At 42.5% G+C, this 20,674-nt stretch overlaps 1 protein-coding gene across 5 annotated transcripts in view; it reads right to left on the bottom strand.

Moving 5' to 3' along the window:
• Window positions 1–1,023: 1,023 nt before the first annotated feature.
• The window catches only part of LOC119011096 (MAGUK p55 subfamily member 7-like), a 26,017-nt gene continuing 6,366 nt past the window's right edge, over window positions 1,024–20,674 (bottom strand). For 3 of the 5 annotated variants that reach the window (XM_037083928.1, XM_037083925.1, XM_037083927.1), the window contains exons 5-20: window positions 19,524–19,604; window positions 16,023–16,157; window positions 13,826–13,907; window positions 13,582–13,667; window positions 11,929–12,006; window positions 11,048–11,244; window positions 10,881–10,939; window positions 10,671–10,682; window positions 10,144–10,188; window positions 5,844–6,017; window positions 4,222–4,329; window positions 3,949–4,029; window positions 3,747–3,840; window positions 3,475–3,583; window positions 2,353–2,496; window positions 1,024–1,384 (exon numbers count right to left, since the gene is read on the bottom strand). In XM_037083928.1, the coding sequence (XP_036939823.1) occupies window positions 1,154–1,384; window positions 2,353–2,496; window positions 3,475–3,583; window positions 3,747–3,840; window positions 3,949–4,029; window positions 4,222–4,329; window positions 5,844–6,017; window positions 10,144–10,188; window positions 10,671–10,682; window positions 10,881–10,939; window positions 11,048–11,244; window positions 11,929–12,006; window positions 13,582–13,667; window positions 13,826–13,907; window positions 16,023–16,157; window positions 19,524–19,604 (1,716 nt within the window). In that variant the 3' untranslated portion in view covers window positions 1,024–1,153. The remainder of the gene's footprint in view (window positions 1,385–2,352; window positions 2,497–3,474; window positions 3,584–3,746; window positions 3,841–3,948; window positions 4,030–4,221; window positions 4,330–5,843; window positions 6,018–10,143; window positions 10,189–10,670; window positions 10,683–10,880; window positions 10,940–11,047; window positions 11,245–11,928; window positions 12,007–13,581; window positions 13,668–13,825; window positions 13,908–16,022; window positions 16,158–19,523; window positions 19,605–20,674) is intronic. The other 2 variants (XM_037083929.1, XM_037083926.1) reach the window with 2 other exon arrangements.

Genomic DNA, 20,674 nt, shown 5'->3' with positions numbered 1-20,674 from the left:
TCTCTCCAAAGACCAGAACTAGTGGAAGCTGACTGCACAGAGCATATATTCAACCATTCTTCTTCTGTAAAGACAGTTCCAGATTCTTTCTCCCATTTTAAACCTTATCTGTTGAGTGTTTCTTATTAGATCAAATACGGGAGTACAGTTTTGAAACAAGTTTCTTATTGGCCTTATTTTTTTATTTTTTACATGTAAAAAAAAATGTCGATTAAGTTGGCCTCACATTCCTCTGTTGATTTTATCTCATCATTAAAATAAGACCTGATTTGAAGATACTGAAAGAAATCCAATTTTTCTAACCCATATGTATCCGAAATCTTCTGAAAACCATTCAGTTCTCCCTTCGATGAAATTGAGCCGTAGGGGTTGAAAGCAACCCATCCCAGCAGCTTAGACTGTCCTTCAGGTAATGGTGATTTACATTCCTTAAACCAAATTCGAAGGCAAACTTTAGACCATTCTTTCAGGTCACTAAAAAATCTTGAAAATAAGTCTTATAAATACTGACAACTAAGTTTCTCAAGTCAACATTCTTCACTGAAACACGCATACTGGTAAAAGCATCTATAGTCCTCATCTACAATATCTACATAATTCTGGTACTTGCATGTGTACAACAGGGTTTCCTTGTCCTTCATCGACGGTCTAATTGACTGTCATCTTGTTTGTGTCCCGGTTTTGTAGAGCATGTTGTTGGCAAAGTGTCCCCCTGACTGCTACTAATAATATTTCCCTGGTGTGCATTACAGTTAATTGAAGTGCAGCAGCTGTCAGAATAATTACATGCTGATGTTTGCGACTTGGCAGGGAAGGATTACACTCGGCCACAAGCTCCGGAGAATTTCCTTTTTTTTCCCCCTCTTCTTCTTCTCCTCCTCCTCCTCGGTCCCGCGAGCCGACGTTATTTCAGCCAAATGCCAGCAGAAAAACTGGCTCTGGGACAGACGGAGGGAGAGAGAGGGAGGGAAGGATTCTGTTTGCCTAATGAGAGACACGCTGAGGGACATGATGGAAAACTGCTGCAGTCACAGGAGTTGTTTATAAATCGAAGAAATATCCAAACTATGACAAAAATTCTAACTTCATAGCCTACAGATAATCAGGAATTGTTTTTCTCTCTCTTTTTTTTTTTAACGTTCCCCTTAAATGTTCATATCCAGCTATCCAAGTAGCCACAGCTTCTCCGAGCTTTCGTTGGTGAGGAGCACATCCACTCCGCTGGAAGCCACTGGACCTCTGCCTGCTCGACCCTCTCGAGGGCCGCCTTCAGCTCTCTGAACGCCACCGCGATATCGCCGTTGACGATCACCTTTTCGAACAAGTGGCCACACTGGCTCTCCATGTCGTCAGCCAAGCTGATCATGTCCTCAAAATCCTCCTCCTGTGACAAGAGATTAACCAGAGCATCACAATGTATGGATGTCAAATGTATTAACATTTAATAGCTGGATTTGTGTGTCCTTTGACTGACCATCAAACAAAAGATAAATACACATGCACAGCAAAGGGGCACTAAAACATACAGTAACAGCAATTAATGATCTCACTGTTAGTGCCTTGACAGAATGTTAACGGACCTGCTGAAACACGGCCATGTGTTGAGGGGAAAAAAAAAAAAAAACATCCTCTGGGAAGTTGTTTCACAATAAACTGCACACACTGTAACCTAACAAGAAGTGGAACGGATCCACATGACCATTCAGCTATACAGACCAAGGCGTAACACGTCGTTACATGCTGAGAGTAAAGGAAAAGAGGCCTTTTCACACCAGCTGTATGCTGAGGTGAAGGTGCAGTCCTGTCAGATATGCCTGAACCATCTGAGGGCTGCGCCGCCTGGCACTGGGCTGTAACACAGGTGTGTGACCTCCCGGGTTTAATAAGAGCAACGTGGGCAGCCAGAGGTCAAACTGCGAGTTAGAAGCCAGATGGGGAGTTACTGTCATCTTTTTGTCACGTCTAAAACATATCTACCATCAAACATTGACACTTTGGTTTAAATATCCTCCGGAACGACACAAAATGTGAAGCCTCCCCTCAGTGAGTCATTCAGTTCATCACACGTACATACAAGACGTGGGCCTACATCTCCTGGACAAAACGTTCTCACCTGTACGCCACCCACCAAGCAGCCTTGTAACTCCCCCCGTCTCTTAAACGTCTCTTAAACGCTCGCCACGGGGTCGACCATGTGTGAGCAGGGTGCACGAGTGAGTAAGGGAGTTTAGGCGTGCGCGCGTCTGTGGCGCTTGGGTGGATGTTCGACCTCGCGCCGCCCCTCCGTGTTACAAGATATGGAACAAGCACCTGACCTCACACATGCACCTGATGTGTCATAGTCTCTCTCACCGAAAAGACCCTGACTGAGCTCTTGTCCTCCTCCCCGCAGATGAACTTAGCTCTCCGCCTGGTGAGGCGCAGCTCCTCGATACCCGGCGGCTTCACAAACACCACGTATGGTTTGTATTCACATGTGTACACATGCTTTATTTTCTGCAGCAACGGAGAGACAGAAAAGACAGAGCTTAAATGAAGGCAGAAGTCAATATTTGTGTTATTATAAGTTGTCTAAACAATGAAGAAACTCTTGTTTTAGAAGATTTGCCCCTTGAGACCAATGCATGGTTTGAATCGACTAGTATTAAACTTGAAAGAGCTCCCTTCAATTTTGGAACACACTGCGGTTGCTCTGTGTCGAGGATTGGTAATATTGATGATTTAAATTGGATTATTGGTTCAGGCCCTGTCCACACGCACACTTGAACAAAGTTTTGTTGTGCGTTTTGGCCTTTCGTACACATGCAAATTATGATTTAGGTCACTGAAAACAGACCTTTTGGCAAAACTTCTTCAGGGGTGAAGATGATCACAAACTAAGTTGTTTGAAACTGAGATTTTTGGCAACAATGATGACGACGTCCACGTTCGCTTCACTGTGTCTCATCAGTGTATGAAGCATCAATGGCAGATGTGAACTGGGTAGTGTTGTAGTACTCGAGATCAGTCTTGGTCTCTTTTGAAGGCCTCAGTCTCGTCTCCTACTTGACCATATTTTTACTCATCCTTGTCTCGGTCTCTTGTCTCGGTCTCTGACACAGAGGACCATGAAACCAGATTATGTAACTGTTTGATACCTTCTGTACTTAATGACGGTTTCTATGTGACAAGTCCCAGGTGACTGAGAGAACCTGATGCTAGCACAAAACTTTTTGTGCTCGCATCATGGTAAAACATGGAAAAAGAGTGTTAAATAAAAATGGTGATGTTGATTTCAGCTCTTTGTATTAGATTGCTCTACGATGATTTCTGATTATTTTGGTTGATTATCGGAGACTTTATTTGTATTATTTAAACATCAACAAGTCATATGATGAAAATATTTTCATATTTGGAAAGGTAATATTTATAATGAAGATTTTTTTGTTTTGTGTAAATCACAAAAACTAACTTTTCTGATGTCCTTATACTTACCCCAGGGTGCACATCCAGGAGGCACACCTTGCCCTCTGCCATCACTCTGTTCACAGAGTCTAGGCTTGTTCCATAGTAGTGTCCATTGTAACTTCCGTATTCTATGAACCTAGAGGGAGGGGCAGACGCAGACAGCAAAGATGATATAAAATGGTCAGGCTGCAGTAGAAACAGAGGACTTCACCCTCATGAAAAGGAGAGAGGAAAAAGCCAGTGAAAACACAAGTGGGACTATTTTTAACACCATGGGAAAGGAAACCACAAGAGCACACCTATGGTTGAGAATGTCCTCTTCAAACATGGGAACTGATACAAAATGATAATCCACCCCTTCCTTCTCCTGCCTCCTCTTCTCTCGTGTGGTGTCTGAAAGAGAGCAAGACGGGAGGCCGACGGCAGATTTTTAAAAGATGAGAAAAAAAACCCACTGTGTGTCCAGAAGGTATAGGTGACACTTGAGGCCGTCCGTCTTACGTGGTACGGTGACGCCGTAGTGGTCGGGGTCGGATAGCAGGAGCCTCCTCTTCAGTTCATTAACGCCAACGCCGTCGGGCCCTGGAGACAAAGATCAAGCTGTGACCTGTGCTCCGTACGTGGGTATTCATTCCAACATCACTAATGTTTTCTCTTCACGACAACATCAAACAGCCGCAGCAATCTGGCGACACATCTGTCTTTATCATCAAGAGAGGGAGAAGGGGAGCAAGAGAGAGAGTCAGACAGACAGACAGAGCTCTGATTTCATACTGATTTCAGTCTGAGAATGATTCTCCGACCGGCCGCACTCTTCCACTCCTGTGTTAAACGCTCGCATACCTTCTGGTAAATCCATAGCGTCCCATCGAAATGTGACATCTGCAAAGTCACACAGTATCAGTGTCGTTATAGTGTAGGATGCACAGGATGAAACGCGCGCACATACACATACACACACACACACACACACACACACACACACACACCGTAGCATCTGGGATTTTCTCCTTAAGTAGGTCTGTGCAGCCCCAGATTGCATCAGCCTCTAATGGAGCGCCGTCTGAAAGTAGGATTCCTGACATACCTGCCTTTTCCATCACAGCGTTGCATGAGCTTGATACATTACAAAATATCAAGTTTATGGACTGTGCTCTCTTACACTGCTGATGTCTTTCACAGCTGCGCCACAGAGCGAACTGGAGAGGAGCATCATCAGGGCTCTGTGGATACTTTCTCCTGACCTTTTTTTAAATTTTTTTTTTCAGGAGTCACACGATCTGTAGGGCTTTACAGCGGCTGGCAGTCACTTTCACCAACGGCCCCGGGGCATAACGGCCTATTGTTTCCTTCAAAGTGTGTGTGCCATCCACACACACAAAAAAAAAAAAAGGATATATTCTCAACCTGGTCGGACATTATCCAGCTGGTCCTGTTTTAGCGATCCAGGTTTTGGTTTTCCTGCCCATAACTCTCATTGCCAATAAGAATATATTCTTAATGATGACCTCCGGTCAATGAAGAGCCTTCAGAACAGACAGTAAAACGTAATCCAGAGTCGGGTTTAGCTCCAACTCAATTATAGAGGTCTAAATCTAAATCCAAGCTGTCTTAACTGTTCTCGTCTGATGATGGAGCACTTGGCTGACATTATGAGGGATCTTATTTGCAATCCACTCATCCCTTTCTCTCCATTCGTCGATCATTTATCTCCTCTCTATCTGGTTTTGCTTTTGCACCTTCATTGTGTGTTTCTCCCCACTTTGCCTTCCTCCCGCGATTTTCCCTTCCCCTCGTCCTCCATCTCTCCTCTTCTTTCCCCGGTCACTGATGACCTACAGTTGTATCGTAATATGACATTAAAAAGACCCGCAGCAGGGCTCAGCGTATGATTCCCTGGGGAGAGATATAGCTCAAAAAATACATAGAGCAGGCCTGCAGGATTGGCAGGGAAGTGGATCTGGGGTGGGCCACTAGGTAACTTAAGAGAACACAATATATTCTGACTTGGAGATTTCTGACAGTGTTTACGTGGTTCTGATGGGAAAGGATTGTTCTTGCACTCAAGAGCGGGGAACATAAATCTTCATCAATGCATTACGTTTTCTTTTGATCAACAACAGCTTCGGGAATATTGTCCTTTTAGTGAATGGGATCACGTTATTTGGATTTTTTATTATATTTTTTTTGAATGGAAAAAAGAGGCAGTGGGATAATGTAAAACAGAACACGAATGACCACAGCGTGCACTGCTGAGCATATTACCGCAGTAACTCCCATGTTATAAGATCAAGGTTATAAGCATGTCATGCATGCAGTTTACCACCACATTGTGCTTTCAAAACAAACTCTCTGCACGCGATGGCAAGCTGCCTCTTTATTAAGCTTATACGTACCGACCAGAATGACAAGGCGGTGTCTCTCCTTGGGGTCCCTGTGGTAGGGGATCACTTCTATGTAGGTAGGGGGACGGACTGGGCCGTGAACCCCTGTGCTCCACCTCCTGCGCCGCGCCGCTTCTCGGGCCCGACTGCTCTTTCTTCCGAGTCGGAAACTCCTTCTTAAACCGGCTGGATAGGAGAGAGACATGGACTTCAGACCTCCCAGGTGTGTTACTTAAAAGCTTACATGAGGATATTATACTCTTTACGACAGTCCTAAAAACTGTATTCATTGATTTTTTTTGGGCCACTAAAATGCAGCACAGCACAACATCTGGCATATTGTCGGCTTATAAAGTCGGTAAGGCGAATGTGTTAGGGAACAATCCATTACCAATTTCGATATCCAGCAGATGCAGAACTACATCAGCATTCACTCAGAATCACTTTTCTGTGCATGTATCTATCTATATATGTTTGTGCTATCTGATGATTGAAAATCAACAAGCACCAGAGATACCAGATGATAACTCAGGCCATGACAGAAGGGAGAGCTACACTGTGAGAGCACATTGCACTGTAAGAAAAAACCATCAGCCCTGCCACCCAAACTCCTGCACGGCCATTAACAGCGCGAATCACTTTCAAGACACGGCAAGTCCGTCTGTAACGCATCGCTTGTAGGCCGTCTGACAGCCAGCGTCTGCCATGCGACTGTGGTCTGGCCTGGCTTGGCAGACCCGCTCTCCTTCATGATGTTAACTGCTGCTAAGTGATGGAGCGCTGCCAGACTTTCTTTGACGTCAGCTGTAATTTCACTTTGTAAGCATATCCGTCCATTTCCACTCCGGGCTTCATTCTGAGAAACACGGCACTATGGGAAGAGATTTCGGACTTTTGTTTATGCGGATTTTAAACTGATGATTTCACTCAGAAATGTGAAAGATGATACATACTGTGTTTAGAACCAGCGTTATTCAGCCAGTGAGAGTTCTACGTTCCGACAACGGAATAAGGTCGAGAGGAAAACGTTATGCAATTGTCAGTCTTAACTAATTCTGGCAGTGAAATTCTCATCTGTTACTGAAAATGCTCTCAGCCGTAAAATCATGCTTCTTTTTTGGAAATGCTGCAAGACGTTTCTGCCTCACTTGACAGTAAGTCAGGGTGAGAGGAGAGATAAGACTGAGAGGAGAGCGATGACATGCAGCACGTGCAAAATGGGCCATAGTGTCAAGATTATATGATATGAGCCACAACCTGCAGTTCTTTTCTTAGTCCTCCATACATGGGGACCATTCAGGGCTCCTACCATTATCATTTAAAGAAACCGCTCAACATATTGAGTATGCAAGTATTTGCTTTTTTGCCAAGAGTGAGATGAGAAAATGATACCACACACAGTATCTGTTAAGTAAAGTGATGATGAAACATGAGTTAGCAGCCGATCGCAAGACGTGCCGCTACTAATGAGTTGCCAGCAAAATCATTGTTGAGCTCCTTCTCTTGTCGCACTTAGCTCAGACAACCGCTGCACCACTCTCAGCAGGCACACAAGATGCACTTTCCAAGGCGTTTTTGAGGCTGAAGTACCTGGAGCAACACGATTCAGTGAGATCAATGCCTTCAAATAGAAAAAAATTGCGTTTTTATAACCTTATTTGCCACTAATACTAATTCATTAATAACTCCTAGCCAGATAGCGGAAGGCTCATCATTCTGACCTACAGGTGACGGTCAAGTGCAGCTTTATAAAAGGTCACGGTTAGCTCGTCGATAGTTTTTGAAAACTTTTAGGTCAGTATATATCATCAAAACAGGAAGAGAAAAAGAAATTAGTTTTTTTTTAACTATAAGAAATAACTAAAAATTTAACACAGAGGATTATAACTTGAACTGGTTATCTCAGCATAAAGACTGGGAAGCAGGTGAACCAGCCAGCAGGTGGCTTAAAATAATGTCCATCAGTGTTATTATAGACATTATAAGCCAAAAAATTGTTTGGTGCTATTTGAATTAATACCATGAATCACACATATGATGTCTGTCAATTCAAAATACTTAATTTTCGACTTGAGAAGATCGCAGTTTGTTCAATCAAGCATAACACAGCAAAAGTACATATTTGAAAGACAATGTGTCCCACATTTAACGCTCATTTAACGCTCATTTAACGCTCCCATAATTGAAACCATGTACAGTAGTGCCGGTCCTGCATATTAGCTGACTCTGCAGCTGTCAGTATAACCAGAGTTGTTGTACAGGTGGCGGCCATGTTGGTGTTGGTTATATTGAGGGAAACGATCACCAGGTGGTTTCACAATAAACTAAATAGTATTTTACTATCTTTACAACAAACTGACTTCTTGAAAATTATCTTTTAAATTGGGCAAATTCACATGTATAATTCATGGCACAACGCATGTGTAAAAAGAGCAAGTAGGGTTTCTTGGGAACTGTGTGCTCCCCCCTCTTTCTCTTTCCACTCTTAATGCTAAGCTAACTGGCTGCTGCTTTTAGCTTTATGTTCAACGGACGTCTATAAGAGTAGTATAAATCTTCTTGTTGAGAAAATAAGGGAGATGGGAAAAAAGCATTTCCCATTGTGTCAAATTATTACTTATGAGCAGCCGGATAACCATTTAAAATCAGAAAACAAAAAATCTGTTTGCAAAAGAACCCTGTAGGATACAAGCTGTTGGTCTGTTTTTCTCTTCTTCTTCTCCTTCATGCCTTCACTTGTGCATCTACACATAGCGCTCAACTATTTCCCCTCTCCCTCACTCACTCTCTCCTCTGATTACCCAGCATGAAGTCATTGGGTCGTGCGGCATCAATAAGGGTTTACATGCCAGACAGAGAGGAAACAGAGTCTGAACCACGTCCTCAGGTGGAACCTGGCCTGCGGTAAGATGAACTGCGGATTATTAAATGCACATGACGCTCAGAATTGATAGAATGCAACGTCTCTAATTACCTCGCCTTGTACAAACGTGAGGAGCAGGAGTATTTACAATCAGCCTAAAGTGCGCGCCCCCCCGTATGAACATCCTGCACGGCTCGTATGCACACACATTATATCGAGCACATCGTATCCAATCCACCAGATCAAGACAAATGGGATAAATGGGAAGGCTGAAAACCACATTTGCTGTTCCAGTCGTCTCCCACAAATCTCCAAACCACAAAACTACATCATCAAATGAACCGGTTTGTACTGAAAATATAACCAGGGTCTCCTCGTTTTTCCTCCGTCTATTTTTATTGCTACGTCTGAAGAGGTGGCGAAAGTCCATTTACTCAAGTTGTACTCAAGGTCGTACTTGTACACACTCCATTCATCCAGTAGACTTCATAAGGGAATGTACTTTTTACTATATTTATCTGACAGCCTTAGTTATTAGTTGCATTTACAAATTCAGATTAATCACAAGAAATGCTGGATAATCAACAATCTCTTTTCCTTAAAAACAATTTTAGGACTGTTTCTTTTTTTCAGGTCAAGTCGAACTATTCTGGCTTCATGTGCCACTGAGCAGCTTTCATAGGAATGAATGGGGCTCCATATCCATGTGCCATGTTTTAATGTCACATCCTTGGGCTGAAGATTCAAACAGCAGCTGTGTTTTTATTTGAATGCAATAGAAGGTTGGAGATGGAATGGCGCAATATTATAGTGGCTCAATAATATCTTTAAATACAATTTTAAATGCATAAACTTACTAATAATATATCTATATGTTTTTGGTATTGTTACTATGACTTTAAAGATCATTGCACTCATATTCCACGCCAAAGTGTGTTTACATGTCAGGGGAAAAAAAAAAATCATACAGTGGCTAAGTTGCAGTGGTTAATGTAGGGACCAGGTTTTGGAAAGCAGTCAGCTGGTCTTGCGTTGTAGGTCTGTAACACAGTTTAAAAGCAAACTAGAAATATCACCAAATTGTTATATTCCACATGTTCCTCTTACTTTAAAAAAAAACAAAAAACAAAAAAAACAAAAACTACATTACCCACAATGCATCTTTGCCACTGAGTGACATCACTGGGGACATTAATCGGATTCCAAGCAACTTCCTCTGGATCCACAAAAGGCTTTACATTGCTTTTCTCACATATGCAGCATCACTCCCAAAGACCTGAAAACACACTTGAGTGTGTAAAATTGTTGGAGGTATCCTTTAAATTAAAGATCTGCATACTTTTTCGACCACTGGTATTCAATACATGCAGGTTGTTGTGTTTTCTCGTATCATACTGGTCCCTTTTCCAGTACCACTCGGATCTGCGTGGAACAAGTCGAACAACTCACCAATGTGGATCCCTGTTATAGCACTGTAGTCGACATCTTCCGTGACTGGAATAACAGGAAGAGAGAAAAGGGAAAGAGTGAGGAAATCGAGACACAAACCACAGGGGGATGATATCTGTGTTGCTCTGAAATTTCATACTCAAAGTATTAACATGTGTTCTGACCTAAATGTCTTAATATTTTGCTTTGGAACTTCAAATAATAGTTTTATGTAGAAATGATATCCACACTTTAGACCTATTAATAACTACCTTACCCTTACAAAGTGATTGTTAGTGAAAAACTAGCACATTGCAGCGGGCCGCACTTAAAACCTGCTTCTTTACAACTGAGGAACATTTAACAGAATCCTTTCCATTTTGGAAATGTGGTGCGGGGAGCATTACACGACTGTTATTGTTGGATAACACACCTCTTAAATCTTTAAAAAACCCCAAACCAAAAAACCTTCAATACACACTCGCATGATATCATCTAAAATTATGCTGAAGGTGAGTTTTGAAAGGCCAAATTCAAACAGACAGTACCTTCGCCCTCATCTGCGGAGCATGTGGAGAAAAAACAAAAGGCCGTGAGTACAACAGGAGGGCAGCGCAGCCCACCCATGACCTCAGACGTGACCCGTCCACCTCGCAGCTCAGCACTAAAGGAGCTCTGATATGTTTATTGGGACGTGTTAAAAGGTTTTTATTCTTTTCAGGTGCTGTGGTTTTATTGAACAAATGTTGGCTCGTCACCTGGTGGTTTGACTCGGCGAGGCCTGAACAGGGCTTTGGGTCGCTGCAGTGCAACTCTCCTGTGGAAATGTAACATTATTCTTAATCAAAATGTCTTATAGATTTTATGTTGCGGTGTATTTAAATACATTCAAATATTAGTCACAGACTAAATGTGACCGCATCACCTCTCATGGAGCTGCCGCGAGGGGATGAGCCCTCCCCGGGTGCTGCCGTCCCTGAGGTGACAGGCCTGCCACCAGGTGTCGTCCTCCGTGCTGACAACCTGGAGGACGTCGCCCCGTTTGAAGCCAATGGCTGCGTCCTTGCACGGAACGGCGGGATCTGCGTCGGGATCGTAGTCAAAAAGAGCCCGCAAAAACAGCTGGGGGAAAGAACATCTGATTGGGTTTTTGCCTTCAAAACAGACAAACAGGTGAAAAAGAAATGTTCTATTCTGTGTATTTGTTCATTCCTCTCTTATTTTTCCTACTGCAGCTCCGTGAACTTCATTTGTACCCTGGCGACGAACACACAACCTTCGTCTGGCGCTCTCTAACATGTGTTGGTGTCATTTTTGAGAAATGGCGGCCATCACAGGAATAATTTGTCTTAATCCTTTACAAATGCTCCGCGCTCTAACAGTTTCCAGCTTGGACATCCACTGCATGTATGCGCTGGTAGGGGTCCAGAATTCATCCTAAACAAAGGGGACGTTTGGAACTCCAGCTTTTCCACACGAGGCGCTGGTATTAACCGCTAATATTAAATTGACTCGATGCGGCTCAATGCGCAGGGACATGTCACAAAATGCTGTAAATTGTGGCGCAGTTAGTGAGTGTCTTATCCTTGACTGTCTGATCTGAATTTACTTCTTGACAATGCGCTGCTGTACTGACAGCACTGTGGCAAACACACAAAAAATATAACCAAACGCACAAGATACCGCTGATTTCATCTCCTTTACTGAAACCAGGTGGGCAGCTCTCTCCATGCAGTCAAAAGTTGCATGCTAAACCAAAAAGTACTCACAGCACGAAATATGTGTAGTTAATAGCATTTACTTTACCTTCTTCTTATTCGATGCCATTTCTTCCTTGAAGGACGCAGGAATGATTTTGAATTTAACTTCACCCTTTGAACAAGCCTGCACAGGAACAGTAAGGAGGAGTGTGAGTTTGATGTTTTGGGAAATGTTCCTGGGATTTCGTGCTGAGAATCATCTGAAGAGTCTGATGCAACTCTCACGTCTATATGGTAACTGTTGAGCTACAGTCAGCGGCCGATAAGCTAAGCTTAGCTTAGCATTGCACACAGAATAGAAGCAGGGGAAAAGGGCTGCTGTAGTTCTCTTTAGAAGAGCATGCCAGCACAGATCAGTTCAGTAATCAACATATTAATATCATTTGTTGAAGATGGAAGAGTAACAACGGACAGTAAAATAGACGATTTCTTGGTAGATTTGTAGTGAGACGACTATTTCCCCGTATTTATAGTCCATATTTAAGCTCAGGCCCGTGTCCACATAATGTTTTCATCAGAGCGCCGGCGTCTTTTTGTCAGTTGTTACCAATAAAGAGACAGCGTCTGCAACAGCATGCAGCTGCCTTATCAAAAGCACTTTTAGTTGAACATAGCAGAAGCTTGCTCTGAACTTTCCTGAGCTTTATCAGTTAGAGACTCATCATAACGGAGACAGAACAGCCCATCTGTAGGAGCATATCATCCATACACTGAATGTTTAGTGTTAAGCTTAGTGTTTAGCTTAAAAAAATCAGGAAACCAATAACCTAAGGATTTTCAACTAAGGTAGACTAGTACATTTAAGATGATACAACTTTTTAGCTTGTACAACTTTATTTATTAGATTTATTAGTCTACTTTACTTGGTAATTCTGAGGTGATTGGTTTCCCGAGTCAACTCAAACTTTTAAAACTCACAGTGTAATGTGTAACCTTATGTGGACACGGGCCCAGAGCTAACCACTTCTGGGCTGTAGCTTCATCTTCCATTCCAGGATAGGAGTGGGGAAATTGTGACAGAAAGACAGAAAATAAATGAAAAAACTCTAGTGACAAACATTGTTTGTGTAGCCAAAACTTGATTGATCTTAATTCTCTGTGTCACAGAGCTCCATTGTTGTCCCAACAAAATCAATGATCCACAGTGTTGCAGAGGACGATGATGTTCCTCGATCATTATTACCATCTGCACTGTGGTCATGGTTTAGAATCAATCCAAAATACACACAAATACACATTGTGCTCCTGTATGCACTCACAATAAACCAGATGTAGATATGTCCACAACAGGAAATAGTCCCAAACAAACGTTTTAATGTAAAGTAGCATCAGCTAAACACTGCAGCGGCCAGCTGCTTCAGGAAATAGCTAAGATTTTCTTTTTTTCTTTTCTTTTCTTTTCTTTTCTTTTCTTTTCTTTTCTTTTCTTTTCTTTTCTTTTCTTTTCCCTGTTCTGTTTTAGAAGAAGAGTCCACGTATTTGACTTTTTAAAAAAGTTTCACATCTTCGCAGTAAAAAAAAATAAAAAAGTGGGGGTTGGAGCTGACTGCCACAGACTTGCTGGAGAAATTGAAAGGTACTGACAGACTGACTGATGCTTTGAGCAAAAGAAAAATACGGAAAAATACAAAACAGCCAGCCTTATCCTTTACAACGCTGAAGAAAACAATGTGGACCGAACAGCACAGGTGAGACTAACCAGGAGAGGAAGGATTTCCTTTGGCTTCCTGTGCTCCAGTGAGATTCCGTTCACCTCTTTCAGCTCATCTCCTTCATGGATCAGGCCTTCAAAAAATGTTGGAAATACATATGTTAATTTGTACCACATGCTCCTCTCTATGCCATTTACAATTACTATGCACCATGACAAAGTCACTACACCCTCATGTGAAGGTGCAGGAAAGTACAGAATGGACACAAATAAGGTTTTATCATAAGCTTACCACTTTTATCAGCTGCGCCTCCTCTCATGATCCTCGCCACGACAATAGCCCCGGTGGATTTGTCTTTCTTAATTGTTGCCCCCTTGAAGACAGTGATTAGTGAAAAAAAAAAAAAAAAAAGGGATGATGCGCAGAGGCAAAGAGGTCAAGCATGGACAGTGAAAACAACATGCTGATTTGATTACAGCGCAGACAAGCTTCTTCATTCCACTGAAGGCTATTTGTATCAAGACGGGACCATTTAACCGGCTGCCTTCATGTAACACACAAAGCGCTGGAAAAGGTTACCCAAATCAGCATTATTTTCAACAGATGTTGTTGATGTGGAGCAAATCGCAATGGAAAGAGCATCTTATGTAGTTGACTACAATCAGCTCACGCTCGGGTGTAACCCCGTTGTCTGGAAAAACGGGAACATGCTGGATCGATCAAAGAGACTGTGTCAGAAAGAGGTCAGTCCCCTTCCAATCTAGTTTTGGGATCAATACAAAAGTGTGTTCTTTATTATTGGCCCTCTGCACATTTCCCCCCCGAGAGCTCAACCACTAACGCAGCAGCGTACATACACTGACAAAGAAAGGCCTTCATTAAGTCAATTATTATCACGTTTATCCCTAAAAACACATTTTTCTTAAAACAGATTCAACCCATCTCCACCACAGGGGTTGTGTTTTTGGCTGCTGCCTGTTTGTCTTTCAGTTAGCAGGATATCTCCAAAACCTGTTGACAGACTTCAGTGAAATTTGGTGGAAAGTAAGACTAACGGCGAAGAAACAAACGCTCAGCCTCTGATGTGGTTCCAGGAATTTTTTTAAAGGAATTTCTAACTTTGTGCTTGAGGGCATTTTTGAACATTCCTGATATATTTTAATGAACCACTGGAGCCACTTGAATGAAAAGAGATCTGGCAGAGATTCCCCCCAACTGTCCATCACTCTTTTTTAGATTTTGAACCAGATGCAGATTTGAAAAAAAAAAAAAAAACAACCTTTTCTTTTATTATCGAAATAACAAATTTAGAGGATTTTGCAGCATTTGGCGAGCAAGTATGCGCTCTTTGTACTTTGACTAGTTTTCAGTCCAGTTTCACTTGATCCAGGAAATTTATAGAAATAAGTGACAATGGCTTGGAATACGGCTGCTGAAAATGAGCTATGATTAAAGACTTTGAAACGGTGCTTGATTTCCATCAGAAACAGAAGAGAAATCACCCCAATCCATCTAAATGCCGCTCCAAAGAACTCAGGTTTTGCAGCACACACGCATGCGCAATATGCACAAACACAGCGAGAAACACACCAAACAATGCTGAAACCGTGTTGTGCTTCACAGCAGATATATGGCAACAAAGATGTGGAAGAATTGACGAGGTAAATTCCTGGTTGAACAGCGGGCCAGACCCAAAGGTGATCCAGGCTGCTGCAGGAACTTCTGCTTCTGTTTCCTGTCACTCCAGAGCCTGTGGGCCTGCTACACCCTGGCATACAGGGCTGCAGCAGTCACGCCGTTTGACAACATGACATAAATTCAGTCATTACAGAAAACTTCAGCTGAGTCCCCGGGGTAGGTTTATTGCTTTGAACTGCCTGTGTGTGTCAGATGTTTTTTTTGGATGGACAAATTACACTTATTGAAGTCCATTTTCCCTGTTACATGGTTGTCTTAACTTAAACACAAGCATTTGTGTTTATTTTGTGTGCATTATGAGGCCATGTAGAGCAAATCAGACACAGGCTGACATGTAGTCAAGTACAGTTGTACCTATTTTTAGAAGCTTTTTGAGAATTCACATCCAGAAGGTGGAAAATACATTTTTCTGTTGATGAGGGTTAACTGAACTTTGGAGTTTTCTACTTGACATTTTTCTACCTGAGAGGTTACACATATGATTCCAAATATGCATATTTGCTTTTTCGCAAGCATTAGATGAAAATGATGAGTGCCACTCACATGTTTCTAAAAGAACATGAACATGCTGCTCAGGTGGTTATCTTAGCTGAGCATAATAGTAATTCAATAATAATTTGGAAAAAGGGGGAAACCTGCCTCCGTTCAAAGACAGAATTAACGTACCGAATGTACCAAAGCTTATACATCAAGTATCAAGTATTGTTTCTGTTGTTGTTGTCCCAATTTACATCAGTTGTCAGAACACTTACAACCTCGACCTCTGAAACATGAAGACATGTGTACTGACCAGGGGCTCATTGGTTTTGACCAGACTGACAATTTTGACCGAATCCTCGTCCTCGTCCAGCACATCAGCAGGTATCGGTGGCAGAGTGGGCTCAAAGTCTCTCTGAGCTACAGTGTCGTGAACGGACAGCAGACTCTGTGAAGGAAACACAAATACAGTGAAGGTGTTGATCTGCATTCCCATAAGTCACTTTAAATCCTAGATCCTGCAAACAGATGTGACGCTGGGGATAGTATTCTCTAAAGCAACTCACTTTATATGGAAACTGGCAGCGGCCAGCAGAACACTCCAAACAAAATGGAAATCAGGGTGTTGGCTGTCAGGCTGCTGTCGAGTCTGGCGTTGTGAAACGAACCGAAGAACGAATGTCACCAGTTTTACCAGAGCAGGCTCAAAACATACTTTTAGGTCAACTGGCCAGGCTAAAGGTGGTTAAATGTAATCGGTAAGGTTAAAAGTCACTCAAACAACAAATGCAACCAATCCCTGTCGACTGATTACAGGTGACTGGGTTAAATTCCAACAAGTTCGGCAGTCGTTTCTCTACACTGCAGCAGCTGAACCCACACACAGCCCTCTCTTCTCGGTGGCAAACCTTCACCTTTGCCCATGCCAACATGACAAATTTGATTTAAGCTGGAATATGCTGCCAGGCTGTGGGCCACCTGAAATCAGCCCCCCACACTTCTTACAGTGCCTCCGCCTACAGTGGTGCTGGCTCTGCTCAAACATGACAAAACTCCTTTTCCAATGCAAGACTGCGAATTGATATATGACTCACTATCAATGCCCAGACAGTTCGTTTAAGTTCACTCTTTGTTGACTTTGGCAGTGCGAAAACAGGTTTGTTTGCAGAAAAACAATATTCTGGATAGACATTAAATCTCTCACTGTGAGTACAATTCCCCCACGAAAAGTGAATTTACTGTAATAAGAAAGAAAGAGAAGAGGGGGGAAACATCTGCTCATCAACTCAATTTTAACAATCAGCCAATCCATCTGTCAGTTAGTCTACTTGTTATCCCCGTGTCCGTCGACAGTCGCTCTGCTCAGAAGCTGCCAGCGCGTGAGCAATGTGTCTCTGGCCACTTTCAGAGACAGGTTTTCAAAAAACAAACATTCATTTACAGAATATTAAACCTGGAGTTTCTCATAAGTATGTGTGAGCGCGAGCGACGAGGCCAAGAACAAACAGGTCATTAAGACTGTTTAAACAAACCTGTTAGTTCTCGGCTGGCTTCAGCTCCTCATTAAGAAAAGCCACGACTTCTGCAGCTCACTGGAAAACCATACGCTCTCTGTGTGAGTGTGTGTGTGTGTGTGTGTGTGTGTGTGTGTGTGTGTGTCTGAAATATGACTGTCAGCACATCTAAAATAAGGAAACATGCATTTGAGTAGTCTGGGCCTCCGCATGAGCGAACACTAATAAACATAACTAGGGAGTAGATTAGCTTCAATGCCAGTGTGTTTAATGGATGTCAGCACCTCTCAGCGGGCAGAACGATGATGAGGTGAAATCAATTTAAATAAAATTTACAGTCGGATTAATTTGTCAATTTGTGCGACCCAAATGAGAGCTGAATGTAGGAAACAAAATACTACAGGCCGTTTGATGTGTGTGTTCAGCCCCCTGAACAGCATCAGAATGGCTCAGATGAAGCGTGAGTGCATGGTGAATTAGTTTGTCAGATTACAGTTCCAGTGTTCAGAGAAATGACTGAACCGCACCATTCGCGGCTAGGTTTCTTTTATTTCTAGTGATTCATCAGGGCATTAAAGTTGAAGGAAGCAAAACAGCATCTTCAGAGTGAATCGCATTCTTGCTCCATAAATGGCCCGTGTGAATGTCAATTATAGGACATGCTTCAGTGATAAAAAACTGAACTCTGGCACAGTTTGGGGTAAAATTACAGTGGTTAAGAAGCCATGTGAGGGAATCGTTCAACATGCCTGTAAACACACTTATTCGCTTTCTCGAAAGTGAGAAAAGCAGAGAAGGGTGATATCACTGTTGTGTCTGTGTTCTGGAAGCCAGTTAGCTTAATAGGCGTAGAATAAATGTTGGAAAAGGGGAAACATTAGCCTGGCTCTGTCCAACATGATACAATCTGCTATACAGCATCTCTAAACCCCAATGAACTAACTGCAGCTAACTAGTTAATTCAGCTAGTTGCCCGAAGGGGATTTGAGTAGCCACTATCACCTCTACAGATACAAAGTGGCAATACGAGACAGGGTGGACCGGGGCTCATTCGTTAGCATGGTAACTTTAATAGATATTGCTGCAATACAATAAACATCTCATTAAGGTTTTCTCTCTAAATTCTCTCTATAGATATATTTATAAACCCTTAATTCGTTCAAAAAAAGCAATGTGTGTGTTTCATTCGCTCCAAAGCTGTTTTTCTGCTTTTGGACAGGGCAAAGTTAGCTGTTCCCCCTGCGCTGAATCTCACCGAAAAATGAACAGTTCTGGTTGTAATATCATATTTACGAACATGGGAGGAGACACTTCTTGTCTAGCTCTCAGCAAGGAAATGAAAAAAAAAAAAAAAAAAACAGATTTCTTTACATACATTACATATTGTTGATAATTTACTGTTTGTTTTTTGTGTAAAGAGTTTTTAACATTCTACATCATGTAGATAATCACAGAGGTGTTTTTAACTACCAAGGTTAGCCTGTCAGCTAGCCTAGCTGGTATCCTAAAAATGTCTGCATATACACATAATAGTTCTCTCCTCTCTGATATGTGATTTAAATCCCTTATCCAGCAATGAGATCAGAATTTCACTTTTTGCTTGCACAAGACGGTGTATGTCATTTTTGGCAGCTCATCCAAGCTCTGAGTGTATAAATGAGCTGTAGTGCCTTAACGTTCGCGTGAGGCTAGCTTACATTGCCAACACTTATCTGTCTAACGAAAGGATCAAACATTTTAAAAACAAGATATACAAAAAATGTAATTTAACGAAGTTATGGATGAAAAAGCAGTAACTATAGATCTTCTAGATAGGCTGTCAGCTAGGCGAACTGACGTGCTTAACTCACTAGCTAAAAACACCTATGTGATTGTTTTGATGATGAAAAATGCTACACTAAAACAAACTGGAATTTATCAATGTGAACAGAATAAAGGGAGTAAGTTACGAATAAAAGAGAACTGATCCAACTACAGACGTGTGCTGTAGAGTTAACATTGGAAGAAAAAGGAAGTGCAGTTGAGGTTTCATAAGGAAACATGCAACAAGCCAGAATGGTTGCATCTCTCTATTTCTAATGTTTGTGCTAAGCTAAGCTAAGCAAAGCTAACTGGCTGCTGGCTGTGGCTTCATATTTATTGTTCTCGTCCCAAAACCAGATCTTTTGAGAGTGTGCTCCCATGGTGGACATGATGTTATTTGACTGGACAAAGGACTTGGCTGAGGGAGTTTTGGACTGACACACACAGGTCTGATGCTAAAGGAACAAACACACCACCGGGAGGGAAACAAACTTCACCTTAAAGTGGGGTTGGGAAAAGAGGGCAACCAGTTCTTTGACTTCTTCACTCCAGCCTTGGTGTATCAGCTCCTCCGCCAACTGGAAGCAGAGGGAAAGAGAAGAGGCAGGATATGTTTTTTTTTTTTTTTTCATAATTAGAGGTATACATTTATATCATGGCCTAAATGAGGTTTGCTGTAGTCTACATGGTGCTAGCCAAGAGAGACAGAGAAACGTGCAGAGAGGCAAAGAGGTACTGTCAAATGAAACTTCATGTGCCGTGACACATCATCAGCCCTGTCCTTCTACACTGTCTTACGGCCCCGTTCACCTCACTGGGACTTTGCTTTTCTCTTCTTCGTGTTGACTGTTTGTCCCTGTTCCTGTTTCAGTTTTGTGTCTTCTAGCCACTGTCGGAAAAAAGCTCCCGAATGTTCAAGGCTACACGACAGCTGTGGCGACAGCTAAAACAGAGCAGCCGCGGCTGTCAGCGGCAAGTGAGGAGGCGGAGGACGGTGACTGTGTGCAGTCGCCCGTCTTGTCAAGCATATTACTGTAATGACTTCTACTGCTTCAAGATGTCGAGGCACACTCCAGAGACACAATGCATGAAGGTCATTAGTTTCCACTGTGAGCAAACAGAAGCCTCTCTGAGGGGAAACAGACCTATGGTTTGGCCCTTCCAGTAGGTCCTGATGATTTAAGCCAGGCAGAGAGTGGCTGTCGAACCAAATCTGAGGCGAAGGGAGTGAAAGGAAGGAGACGGAGAGGGGTGAGGGGTGAGGGGGAGAGGACAGGGGTAGATAGACAGTATGGAAACATGGCGGGAGTGACATTACGTAGGGTTTTCATTAGAGAGAAGATAAAGGAAAGCGAGCAGAGACAAAGGGGAAAGAATATAGGAAAGGGGAAGAAAAGCAATAATTGGAAGGAGAGGGTGGTTCGGGGATGGAGAGAAGAAAAGATGGAAGCACAGCGTAAGGGAAAAAGTGTCAAAAGAACATCCTTGTTTGACACTTTGTCCAGAAACAAGAGGGGAAAAATGAGGAAACGATGGTGGAACGTGACCAAAATGGTTCAAAGAAGATAGTGGGATGAAATGGAAACATAAGAATGATGAGTTGGTGACAGGAATGAAGAGGACTGGAAAGTGAAATATGAAGGGGAAT

Source organism: Acanthopagrus latus, chromosome 21 (genome assembly GCF_904848185.1).
Source record: "Acanthopagrus latus isolate v.2019 chromosome 21, fAcaLat1.1, whole genome shotgun sequence".
NCBI classification, from domain to species: domain Eukaryota; kingdom Metazoa; phylum Chordata; class Actinopteri; order Spariformes; family Sparidae; genus Acanthopagrus; species Acanthopagrus latus.
Note: the sequence above shows the minus strand (reverse complement) of the source record. Positions and strands in the feature narration are given on the sequence as shown.